Source organism: Salmo trutta, chromosome 32 (assembly GCF_901001165.1).
Source record: "Salmo trutta chromosome 32, fSalTru1.1, whole genome shotgun sequence".
In the NCBI taxonomy this organism is placed as follows: Eukaryota; Metazoa; Chordata; class Actinopteri; order Salmoniformes; family Salmonidae; genus Salmo; species Salmo trutta.
In genome coordinates, this window is record NC_042988.1 from 29,995,959 (window position 1) to 30,009,598 (window position 13,640).

General features: G+C 39.3%; 1 protein-coding gene across 2 annotated transcripts in view; it reads left to right on the forward strand.

Annotated features, from left to right (window-relative positions):
- Positions 1-9,505, forward strand: part of LOC115171668 (TBC1 domain family member 16) — a 36,230-nt gene extending 26,725 nt beyond the window's left edge. For both annotated transcript variants that reach the window (XM_029728691.1, XM_029728690.1), the window contains 4 exons: positions 4,651-4,837; positions 5,013-5,192; positions 5,501-5,647; positions 6,414-9,505. In XM_029728691.1, coding sequence (XP_029584551.1) covers positions 4,651-4,837; positions 5,013-5,192; positions 5,501-5,647; positions 6,414-6,689 — 790 coding nt within the window. In that variant the 3' untranslated portion in view covers positions 6,690-9,505. The remainder of the gene's footprint in view (positions 1-4,650; positions 4,838-5,012; positions 5,193-5,500; positions 5,648-6,413) is intronic.
- The last annotated feature ends 4,135 nt before the right edge of the window (positions 9,506-13,640 follow it).

Here is a 13,640-nt window from a genome sequence, read left to right on the forward strand (position 1 = left end):
CTACCTATATATACATACACTGTTGTTACTGTTTATTATCTATCCTGTTACCTAGTCACTTTATCCCTACCTATATATACATACACTGTTGTTACTGTTTATTATCTATCCTGTTGCCTAGTCACTTTATCCATACCTATATATACATACACTGTTGTTACTGTTTATTATCTATCCTGTTACCTAGTCACTTTATCCCTACCTATATATACATACACTGTTGTTACTGTTTATTATCTATCCTGTTACCTAGTCACTTTATCCCTACCTATATATACATACACTGTTGTTACTGTTTATTATCTATCCTGTTAACTAGTCACTTTATCCCTACCTATATATACATACACTGTTGTTACTGTTTATTATCTATCCTGTTACCTAGTCACTTTATCCCTACCTATATATACATACACTGTTGTTACTGTTTATTATCTATCCTGTTACCTAGTCACTTTATCCCTACCTATATATACATACACTGTTGTTACTGTTTATTATCTATCCTGTTACCTAGTCACTTTATCCCTACCTATATATACATACACTGTTGTTACTGTTTATTATCTATCCTGTTACCTAGTCACTTTATCCCTGCCTATATATACATACACTGCTGTTACTGTTTATTATCTATCCTGTTACCTAGTCACTTTATCCCTACCTATATATACATACACTGTTGTTACTGTTTATTATCTATCCTGTTACCTGTCACTTTATCCCTACCTATATATACATACACTGTTGTTACTGTTTATTATCTATCCTGTTACCTAGTCACTTTATCCCTACCTATATATACATACACTGTTGTTACTGTTTATTATCTATCCTGTTACCTGTCACTTTATCCCTACCTATATATACATACACTGTTGTTACTGTTTATTATCTATCCTGTTACCTAGTCTCTTTATCCCTACCTATATATATACATACACTGTTGTTACTGTTTATTATCTATCCTGTTACCTAGTCACTTTATCCCTACCTATATATACATACACTGTTGTTACTGTTTATTATCTATCCTGTTACCTGTCACTTTATCCCTACCTATATATACATACACTGTTGTTACTGTTTATTATCTATCCTGTTACCTAGTCACTTTATCCCTACCTATATATATACATACACTGTTGTTACTGTTTATTATCTATCCTGTTACCTGTCACTTTATCCCTACCTATATATACATACACTGCTGTTACTGTTTATTATCTATCCTGTTACCTAGTCACTTTATCCCTACCTATATATACATACACTGTTGTTACTGTTTATTATCTATCCTGTTACCTAGTCACTTTATCCCTACCTATATATACATACACTGTTGTTACTGTTTATTATCTATCCTGTTACCTAGTCACTTTATCCCTACCTATATATACATACACTGCTGTTACTGTTTATTATCTATCCTGTTAACTAGTCACTTTATCCCTACCTATATATACATACACTGTTGTTACTGTTTATTATCTATCCTGTTGCCTAGTCACTTTATCCCTACCTATATATACATACACTGCTGTTACTATTTATTATCTATCCTGTTACCTAGTCACTTTATCCCTACCTATATATACATACACTGTTGTTACTGTTTATTATCTATCCTGTTACCTAGTCACTTTATCCCTACCTATATATACATACACTGTTGTTACTGTTTATTATCTATCCTGTTGCCTAGTCACTTTATCCCTACCTATATATACATACACTGTTGTTACTGTTTATTATCTATCCTGTTACCTAGTCACTTTATCCCTACCTATATATACATACACTGCTGTTACTGTTTATTATCTATCCTGTTACCTAGTCACTTTATCCCTACCTATATATACATACACTGTTGTTACTGTTTATTATCTATCCTGTTACCTAGTCACTTTATCCCTACCTATATATACATACACTGTTGTTACTGTTTATTATCTATCCTGTTACCTAGTCACTTTATCCCTACCTATATATACATACACTGTTGTTACTGTTTATTATCTATCCTGTTACCTAGTCACTTTATCCCTACCTATATATACATACACTGCTGTTACTGTTTATTATCTATCCTGTTACCTGTCACTTTATCCCTACCTATATATACATACACTGTTGTTACTGTTTATTATCTATCCTGTTGCCTAGTCACTTTATCCCTACCTATATATACATACACTGTTGTTACTGTTTATTATCTATCCTGTTACCTAGTCTCTTTATCCCTACCTATATATACATACACTGTTGTTACTGTTTATTATCTATCCTGTTACCTTGTCACTTTATCCCTACCTATATATACATACACTGTTGTTACTGTTTATTATCTATCCTGTTACCTTGTCACTTTATCCCTACCTATATATACATACACTGTTGTTACTGTTTATTATCTATCCTGTTACCTAGTCACTTTATCCCTACCTATATATACATACACTGTTGTTACTGTTTATTATCTATCCTGTTACCTAGTCACTTTATCCCTACCTATATATACATACACTGTTGTTACTGTTTATTATCTATCCTGTTAACTAGTCACTTTATCCCTACCTATATATACATACACTGTTGTTACTGTTTATTATCTATCCTGTTACCTAGTCACTTTATCCCTACCTATATATACATACACTGTTGTTACTGTTTATTATCTATCCTGTTACCTAGTCACTTTATCCCTACCTATATATACATACACTGTTGTTACTGTTTATTATCTATCCTGTTAACTAGTCACTTTATCCCTACCTATATATACATACACTGTTGTTACTGTTTATTATCTATCCTGTTACCTAGTCACTTTATCCCTACCTATATATACATACACTGTTGTTACTATTTATTATCTATCCTGTTGCCTAGTCACTTTATCCCTACCTATATGTACATACACTGTTGTTACTGTTTATTATCTATCCTGTTACCTAGTCACTTTATCCCTACCTATATGTACATACACTGCTGTTACTGTTTATTATCTATCCTGTTACCTAGTCACTTTATCCCTACCTATATATACATACACTGTTGTTACTATTTATTATCTATCCTGTTACCTAGTCACTTTATCCCTACCTATATATACATACACTGTTGTTACTGTTTATTATCTATCCTGTTAACTAGTCACTTTATCCCTACCTATATATACATACACTGTTGTTACTGTTTATTATCTATCCTGTTACCTGTCACTTTATCCCTACCTATGTATACATACACTGTTGTTACTGTTTATTATCTATCCTGTTGCCTAGTCACTTTATCCCTACCTATATATACATACACTGTTGTTACTGTTTATTATCTATCCTGTTAACTAGTCACTTTATCCCTACCTATATATACATACACTGTTGTTACTGTTTATTATCTATCCTGTTACCTAGTCACTTTATCCCTACCTATATATACATACACTGTTGTTACTGTTTATTATCTATCCTGTTACCTAGTCACTTTATCCCTACCTATATATACATACACTGTTGTTACTGTTTATTATCTATCCTGTTACCTAGTCACTTTATCCCTACCTATATATACATACACTGTTGTTACTGTTTATTATCTATCCTGTTACCTGTCACTTTATCCCTACCTATATATACATACACTGTTGTTACTGTTTATTATCTATCCTGTTAACTAGTCACTTTATCCCTACCTATATATACATACACTGTTGTTACTGTTTATTATCTATCCTGTTACCTGTCACTTTATCCCTACCTATATATACATACACTGTTGTTACTGTTTATTATCTATCCTGTTAACTAGTCACTTTATCCCTACCTATATATACATACACTGTTGTTACTGTTTATTATCTATCCTGTTACCTAGTCACTTTATCCCTACCTATATATACATACACTGTTGTTACTGTTTATTATCTATCCTGTTAACTAGTCTCTTTATCCCTACCTATATATACATACACTGTTGTTACTGTTTATTATCTATCCTGTTACCTAGTCACTTTATCCCTACCTATATATACATACACTGTTGTTACTGTTTATTATCTATCCTGTTACCTGGTCTCTTTATCCCTACCTATATGTACATACACTGCTGTTACTATTTATTATCTATCCTGTTACCTATTATTTCTGCATTTTTCTCTCTGAATAGTTGGGATGAGAAGTAAGCATTTCACTGTTGGTCTACACCTGTTTACAAAGCATGTGGAAAATACAATTTGATTTGATCTAATTGATTGTTTTAACGACAGTGTCTAAACATCTATATGACCTGTTGGTTAGTGTGATGGGTTAGTGTGACTTTGTATGTATGAGGTAATATGTGTAACTTAGTATGAGGTAATATGTGTAACTTAGTATGAGGTAATATGTGTAACTTAGTATGAGGTAATATGTGTAACTTAGTATGAGGTAATATGTGTAACTTAGTATGAGGTAATATGTGTAACTTAGTATGAGGTAATATGTGTAACTTAGTATGAGGTAATATGTGTAACTTAGTATGAGGTAATATGTGTAACTTAGTATGAGGTAATATGTGTAACTTAGTATGAGGTAATATGTGTAACTTAGTTTGAGGCGACTATGGTCTCTTGATATTGTCTGTGGTGGTGTTCCTCCCTTCCTCCAGGTGTGTGCTGCTGAACTACGCGGTGTTCAACCCAGAGATGGGCTACTGCCAGGGCATGTCTGACCTGGTGGCCCCCCTGCTGGCCGAGGTGCAGGACGAGAGTGACACGTTCTGGTGCTTCGTAGGCCTGATGGAGAACACCATCTTCATCAGCTCTCCCCGCGACGAAGACATGGAGAGACAACTGGTAAGGGGACAGAGAGAGAGTGTCTTTCTTTCTTTCTCTTTTTATTATACACACTTTTCTCTCTTCTCTCGCTATCTGAGATTCTTGTGTTTGTGTATTGGTGTGTGTGTGTGTGTGTGTGTGGCGTTACATTCATATCCACATCAGTGCCCTAACCATCTCTCCCCCGTTCCAGATGTACCTGAGGGAGCTGTTGCGTTTGATGCTTCCCCGGTTCCACCAGCACCTGACCCAGCTGGGGGAGGACGGGCTCCAGCTGCTCTTCTGTCACCGCTGGATCCTGCTCTGCTTCAAACGGGAGTTCCCCGACACAGAGGCCCTGCGTATGTGGGAGGCCTGCTGGGCACACTACCAGGTACGCAACTTTACATCAGCATACGCACAGCAACATGTTGTACATGGCATTGGTGTACACAGAGCAATATCAAACACAACATTGGCATACATACACCAATATCAAACAATGTGTGTATTAACAACGGTGTGTAACAGTGTTAGGAGTTTCTAGCCTGGTATAGGTATAACCATCATTCATACTACACACTAGTTATGGAGATTAGAGTTGGATGTAGACACAACCACACACACAAACTGTACTGTAGGCAGGCTCTCCACAGTCCAGTATAAATGTACTTTGTCAATAACACGCTGTCGCTCCCTCAGACGGACTACTTCCATCTGTTCGCGTGTGTGGCCATCATCGTGCTGTACGGTGATGATGTGACGGAGCAGCAGTTAGCCACCGACCAGATGTTGCTCCACTTCAGCAACCTCTCCATGCACATGAACGGGGAGCTGGTGCTGCGCAAGGTAACGCCAGCAATTAGCCTTAGCATGACGATGTGCTACTCCATCCAAGGCTGGGCCACTTTACCTCATGCTATGCTAGGCTATACTAGCATTTTACCCTCTAGTTAGCATACTATGGTGGTTGTTTAATTGTTAACTCATCCCCTCAGTGTACACTCATCGACTGCACCGAATGGATTTAAAGGAATGGCGTTTGTAATACAACAAAGCATAATAGTCCTTGTTGCTCCCCAGCCCTCAAGGAGTGTTGAAATACTTGCTGTGATCCTGCCATGTTGAGGATTTCTGAGTCATGGCCTGTAGTGTGTCTGTCTTCTCCTCATGTTTATGGATGCCATGTTAGTACTGCTGCTGCAGCAACAGCACATTTTAGCATGCAGGTGTTAGGACTGTTATAGAACCCCTATCAGATTTGATATCTCTGTCTGTGAACAGCTCAGCCCTATTTAGTTTAAATTAGATCACGTTAATTGATTTTGGCTGCGTTAGACCATGTTCTTCCACGTCTGAAGGAGCTATTGATTTAGTCAAATGTTATTCAAATCTCCATGATACTAAGTGTGATACTGTTAGCTGTTTTGCAAGTCTTGAGGATTAGCTGCCTTCTATTTCCTCCTTTCTATGTGTTTTCCTCATGTTTAACCTTTCTCTCATACACTCCTCTCCTCCAGTCCCTTGTTCTCTCACATGCTCTCTTTCTCTCCATTTCTTCTCTCCATTTCTTGACCCTCTCTTCCTCTCTCTCTCCCACCTTTCCTACTACCAGGCCCGTAGTCTACTCTACCAGTTCCGTCTGTTACCCAGAATCCCGTGCAGCCTCCATGACCTGTGTAAGCTGTGTGGTCCAGGGATGTGGGACAGTCGCTACATCCCTGCCGTGGAGTGTTCCGGGGAGCACCCCGACTCCCAGAGCTGCCCCTATGGAGGCACAGCCACCCCCCAGCCCTCCCCGTCGCCCTCCCCCTCACCCAACCCCACCCCACTCCCCGAGGGCAAGAGAGGCTCCAAGACCAGAGACATCATGTTTCGGAAGCAGTCCTGAGTTGAAATAGGGGGAGGGAGACAATGGTGCTAACTGTAACTGTTGAGTCGATCAGGAGCTGCAGTACCACTTTTCTGCCACTAGGATTCCCAACATACTGTATGTGCTTCTCTCTGATACTTCTCTTCACACTCTCCCACTTTTCACAATCCCCATCTTATTAAAGGGATTTTCCACCTGATCCTTTTGTCCGGTGTGACATGGAACACTGCCTTATAAGAATGTATATTTATTTGGAACATTCAGTACCACAGACACTTGGCACTACGGTTCCCATGAAGAAGAAGAAGCTGCTCTGCTATTGGAGGAGATTGGACAATCATCACTCTGTGTTGGACTGTAACCGTTCAGGGTCTACACTGTGGTCTAAGGTTGCTGGACTGGATTCAAGGTGACTCCAACGGTCAAATACTGACTTGAGGTGTGTTGTCGTACTTTGAACTCCATCGAAAGGTTTTCATATGCTGACAATGGAATGTTTGTGTGAATAATGGAATTATATATTATCTCAGCATATTGCAATCAGGCTGAAGCCTTTTAACACTACACACTTATAAACCTCCATCAACCAAGAGGCAAGTTGTCATTTCAACTGTCAGTAAGTTGAAATATTGTTACTTTTCCAATCATATATTTTTTCCGTTCCCTTCAAAGAGGGAGTATGTGTATCTGTGGGTTTGCGATTACAATATTTAGCAATATAGTACAATTATATCCTTGCATGAGCAACCCTTTAAGTATAGAGGGCACAACCTGTTTAGCGAATAACACAAAGCCCAAAACAGAGGTATGTAGGAAACTGTTTCCACAACACGTTTTCTACAAACATCCTTATCAGATTCCTGTTCAGAAACCTGTTCATTTATTCTCACATTATCAGATTCCTGTTCAGAAACCTGCTCATTTATTCTCACATTATCAGATTCCTGTTCAGAAACCTGCTCATTTATTCTGACATTATCAGATTCCTGTTCAGAAACCTGCTCATTTATTCTGACATTATCAGATTCCTGTTCAGAAACCTGCTCATTTATTCTGACATTATCAGATTCCTGTTCAGAAACCTGCTCATTTATTCTGACATTATCAGATTCCTGTTCAGAAACCTGCTCATTTATTCTGACATTATCAGATTCCTGTTCAGAAACCTGTTCATTTATTGACATTATCAGATTCCTGTTCAGAAACCTGCTCATTTATTCTCACATTATCAGATTCCTGTTCAGAAACCTGCTCATTTATTCTCACATTATCAGATGACACTGCCTGTCAGCCACAAGGAAGGTGGGATTTAATTTATCTTTGATAAGAGGGGATATCAATAAATATGGCATCTATCAAAGCAATAGGGATTGAAAAATAAAAATTAGACTAGATGTATTGTTTGTGAAAAATATGCAGTGATGGTTGTGGATATCACACCATTACCAGTCAGTGTACAGTTTGGTCAGCTAGCTACATATCGAATACGAGGCAGGATATTAGACAATGTGTTTGTAAGTTTACTTTAAGTTCGTTTTTGTTAAATGTCAGACATGGCGGTTGTGTATAAGCTCAACAGAGTGTTTTTTCATATCTAGAAACACATTGACCTCCACCTTGACCTCCAAGTGAATGAACACCACCATTGTTGTCACTGCACTAAACCATATAAGTAATTTGATTTGTACAGTACAGCTTCAATCAAATACAATGAAATCTCAAGGTTTTTCACCTGCACCAACCAAGTGAATTTGTCCATATGAATGTATCCACTTTGTTGCTTTCTATTCTCTTGACTGTTTATTTCACGTGTGTGTGTGTGTGTGTGTGTGTGTGTGTATGTAAACGGCAGTGACCTCCCAACATCTGGTAATGAGTTGGGGAGCAGCCACCAATAGGCCTCCACTGACTGATCTCAATTACACAACACATCACAGAGAGAGAACGAAAGGGGGAGAGCGGGCGAAAGAAAACCCGACCTGGTCCAAATACTATTTGAACTAATTTTAAATGGTTTATTTGTGGTTGAGTGAGCTTGCCTGGCTGAATAATGGGCCGATAGATTAGTCCCAAAAGGCAGGCAGACGACACCAAAAGCTTAAAGTATTTGAAAGATTTAAATGTTTTACATTTTAATTTATTTCCCAGAGAACTATCAAGGCCTATCAAGTGAAGTCTTGAGATCTGCATGTTTCCTGTAATCTGTGAGTTCTCACGGTGGCGAGGGTTCTGGGGGTGGGTTTTAGAGTGCCACTCTGTGGGGAAAAACATCTTCAAATTGCCACTAAAAGGTAACATTAGGATCTTCAAGCTGCTTCCCCTCTCTCTCCCGCTCAACATGCAGTCTCTGCAAATGACATGCATTACTGGCCCCTGCGTCCATTAGTCATCTGTGGCTGCTGCTCGCTGAAAAAGCCTGGAGATTTAGAAGATTGTACCAACCACTTTATAAAGGGCTAACTGATGGATGGTAACGTGATTTGGAAAATAATTGGGTGGCAGGGCTGTGTGTGTGTGTGTGTGTGTTTACTTGCTTATCTCGATTCTTCACCTCTTTCCATGGACTGCTTATCTCACATGTTGAATCTGTTTCTGCACGTGAGTCACTGTAACATGTCTTTGGGTTTAGCTCTATTTAAAAACGGTTTGTGACTGAGTTATCACTGAATGTACAGTTCTATAAGGTTCTAAAATAATACACAGGCCACTGATGAGGGCCTACTGTGGTCCTATACTGTAGTATAGCCAACACATGCAAGACTGGCTTTGACATGCTGGAGGGCCGTGGTGAAGGCAGAAACGTCGGTGATTTGAAATAAATGGTGTAAATGGAACTTTTATTTTTCACACACTTTTCTCTCTGCATTCTGATCTTGAACTTAAGCATGAGGAAATGCATGTGCCAGCCAGCTATTCATTTGGGTGGAGATCACATAAATGGCGGTCTGGCAGAGGTGTGTCTAGAGATTCTCTACATGTATTCAGAACTTTCTGACCTTCCCTAATAACTTCAACACCTTTATGCTATTTTTCCATGAAGTAGGATTCGTGATTATTCCCTAAACATAAATGTGTAAAATCACTGTTTTTCAATCTAATTGTGGGTTCTGAAATGGAGACAATTATCCACTGATTGTACAAAACATTAGGAACGTGACTCAATTCGTTGGGGCATGGACTACAAGGTGTCAAGCCTTCCACAGGGATGCTGGCCCATGTTGACTCCAATGCTTACCACAGTTGTGTCAAGTTGGCTGGGTGTCCTTTGGGTGGTGGACCATTCTCGATACACACAGGAAGCGGTTGAGTGTGAAAAACACAGCAGTGTTGCAGTTCTTGACACACTCAAACGGTTGCCTTGGCACCTACTACTATACCCTGTTCAAAGGCACTTAAATATTTTTTCTTGCCCATTCACCCCTCTGAATGGCACACATTACACATGTCCATGTCTCGAGACTTAAAAATCCTTATTTAACCTGTCTCCTCCCCTTCATCTACACTGATTGAAATGAATATAACAGGTGACAATAAGGGATCATAGCTTTCACCAGGATTGGCCTGGTCAGTCTGTCATGGAAAGAGCATGCTTTGTACACTGTGTATATGTTTTCATGGCTATCTTTCCATATTGTGAACACATTCTCCATAGTCTACATTCTAGTCTGGTGCCGACCCAATTCAAATTAAAGGTACACAGTATTAAAGGGATTATTTTAGATAAAAGAACAGAAAAACAAATTGAACACCAACTCCCTCATCAAATTGGTAGGCTACCCAGCGGGTGTGTATTCTGGGGTGGAATTATATTTATTGAGTGTGCGCAAGGGAGCCACACCCGCAAACGTTGTTACACACCTTCATACAGTAAAAGCCGATTTATGGTCAATTGGATATCTGCAGAAGCAGTACAGCATTTACAGCAATGGGGCCTCTGCAGAAGTCAGAGCACTCAGACTTCTTGTGCATCAGGGAGCTGTCATAGGCATCCAATAAATTGTTCTGCACCGCACCACTCGTAGTGATTCAGGACTAATCTCTATAGGCATCCAGCTAATTACGAGCAACTGGCTAAACAAAAAGACTAGACCTTACCGCTTCTGAGATGTTTGAGTCCGTTTCCCGGTGGTTGATATAAGAGCACAGCCAAGATGGCATGAAGTAAAAAGGCTGCACTGTTTTCCCACCTGCATCTCCATCCTGAATCTCCTCACTGCCCCCCAGCAAAATTAGCCTACATTTAGACTTCTGTTTATATGTGTATTTGACAGTATGCTGAGGTAAACATCGGAGTATAATGCTGGTATGATGTCAACCCCAATACATGTTCATGTCATCGTTACCAATCAACTGCATTACAGTTAAAAACAACTGTCTACCACCACCCATTTCTCTATGCTAGCTATACTAATCAGCTTATACAAACGGGAGTTAGCATTTAGCAGTCACTTCTTCTAAACCTGAAAAGGGTTTCTTCTAAATGAGCAGTCACTTCTAAATGTTATGCAGCGAAAACAATCAGATTTTAGTAACCACATTGTGGGCGTGTTGCAATAACTCAATCCTGACGGATTTGACAAATATCCACTTTGTTAGAATCAGATTTGTTGAATGTGCGCCTATCCACTGTCCTTCTATCCCAAATGGTCTGAATTCCATTAACCTCTTTACTGCATCTATCCCCATTACATCTATCCCCATTCCATCCATCTATCCCCATTTTATCCATCTATCCCCATTACATCTATCCCCATTACATCCATCTATCCCCATTCCATCCATCTATCCCCATTCCATCCATCTATCCCCATTCCATCCATCTATCCCCATTTTATCCATCTATCCCCATTCCATCCATCTATCCCCATTACATCCATCTATCCCCATTACATCCATCTATCCCCATTCCATCCATCTATCCCCATTACATCCATCTATCCCCATTACATCCATCTATCCCCATTCCATCCATCTATCCCCATTACATCCATCTATCCCCATTCCATCCATCTATCCCCATTCCATCCATCTATCCCCATTCCATCCATCTATCCCCATTTTATCCGTCTATCCCCATTCCATCCGTCTATCCCCATTCCATCCGTCTATCCCCATTACATACGTCTATCCCCATTACATCCGTCTATCCCCATTACATACATCTACCCCCATTACATCCCGATCTCTTTCCAGGAGTTCAAACCCATTTTGGTGTCTTTTGAAATCCCAACACAAGGTATCATAAAGATGTATTTTATTTGTGAACTTGTTATAATAGCCTTTCGTCAAAGATTCTCCGTGTGTGATGTCAAGGAAGTGAGTTTGTGTTTATACAGGATGTACCGCCCCCACCTACCGTCAACCAATCATGTCAATGTGGAGCTATGCAGAGCCCTCCACATTGTTACAACATTTAGGAGGTGCATGACAACGCAGTACAGAGCTCGATTTGGCCTCTGCAAGCTTCTGGAGGCTCCTCAAATGTGTCACACCTCCATACGGAGCCTCCGGACCACATTCCTAGATCAACCATAAATCCTCTTTAAGTCTAATAGCAACTACTGAGAAGTGAGTGTAGGAAAAGGCATACATTTCCTATGTCTGAATTGGCCCCCAAATGAAAGAGAACTCAAAAACAGCGAGGGACTACTTGGACTTGTCCAATAAGAAACCATTTTTCTGTTTTCCTGTTGAAGCTGTTTTAAAATGATTTCTATTGCTAATGAACAAGAACCAGATAGATTCGGTGTCTGCCAGTAAAGGGTTGTTAACATGGTGACGGTACAGGTGTTTTTCCTCGAGTTCCACCCTGAAAACTAGGCTATTTAGTACACAATTTAATCTGGAATGATTGTTTGCTGTAGCTTCTCATTATGGTTGGAGGACTGTAACACGTGCTGGATTCTTAAACTGCCTGTCATCAACATCTGTTAAGATGGCATCAGAATGATCGCCAGGTGGCCTTGTCTTGGAGAGCAACAGGAACACTCAAACCAGGGTTGCCAGATATGTCTAAAAACCCCCGGTCTCTGCTCTTTACTCATGTTGGATCGATTGAAGCCTTATAAGAAGATGGTCTCTGTCTGTTTAATTTAAGATATCACTGCAACTCTGACATATTTATCGTAGTTCATCGTTTGAAAAGGGGGAGGTTGCTGAAACTAGCCAACAAGAATTTGATAGCAATGTTCTATGACATTTAGAAATGTAAAATAAATTGGACATGATTTTAAAATGTGATAATGTTCATTGTAGTTCACTGGCTGATGCTGCAGGCCTATTGGCCGGTTTCATCCTGAGTGACGCTACTGCTTCTCAGATTTGAACCAAAGAAATACCATGACTAGAACGGACATCCCCATTCAAGTCAATGATCTTTAATTGGTGGATCGGCAGCCATATTGAGTGTACCCATTAGAATGCACGTTTTATTTCCGTTCTAATAACTATATTTCTATGCTTGGAACTGACTGCAATTACACAACCCATTAGCAGCTGATTGATAGCCCCTGTCAGGCTTAATACTTTTCAAGAGCAGTGAACCAGATAAAGGGAAAATGACAATAAATACATAAATGAATAAAACGCCACTTCTCATTACTCCGATCTACAGTCTCCTTTGAGTAACTCCTGTGAGGTTCATCTACACAACAACATTACTGTTGAATGATGATGGAAGCTGACTGAGGAATTGCACATGTGAAGGAAGAGCACTATAAGATCTGTGGGGGCCTGTATTCATGAAGCGTCTTAGAGTAGGAGTGCTGATCTAGGATCATTTTTCCCCCTGAACATATAATCTTATACATTATGATCTAAAGGATAAACTGATCTGTGTGCAGCAGCATTGCAGGAAAAGCAGATGTTGTCATCTTCTGCCTTCGTGTTCATGTAAAGTGTTCATCTGAGAGGCGCTCATTGTCATGTGCTGCTTTGCCTAAACCTACAGTGGCGAGGTGGATTAAACAG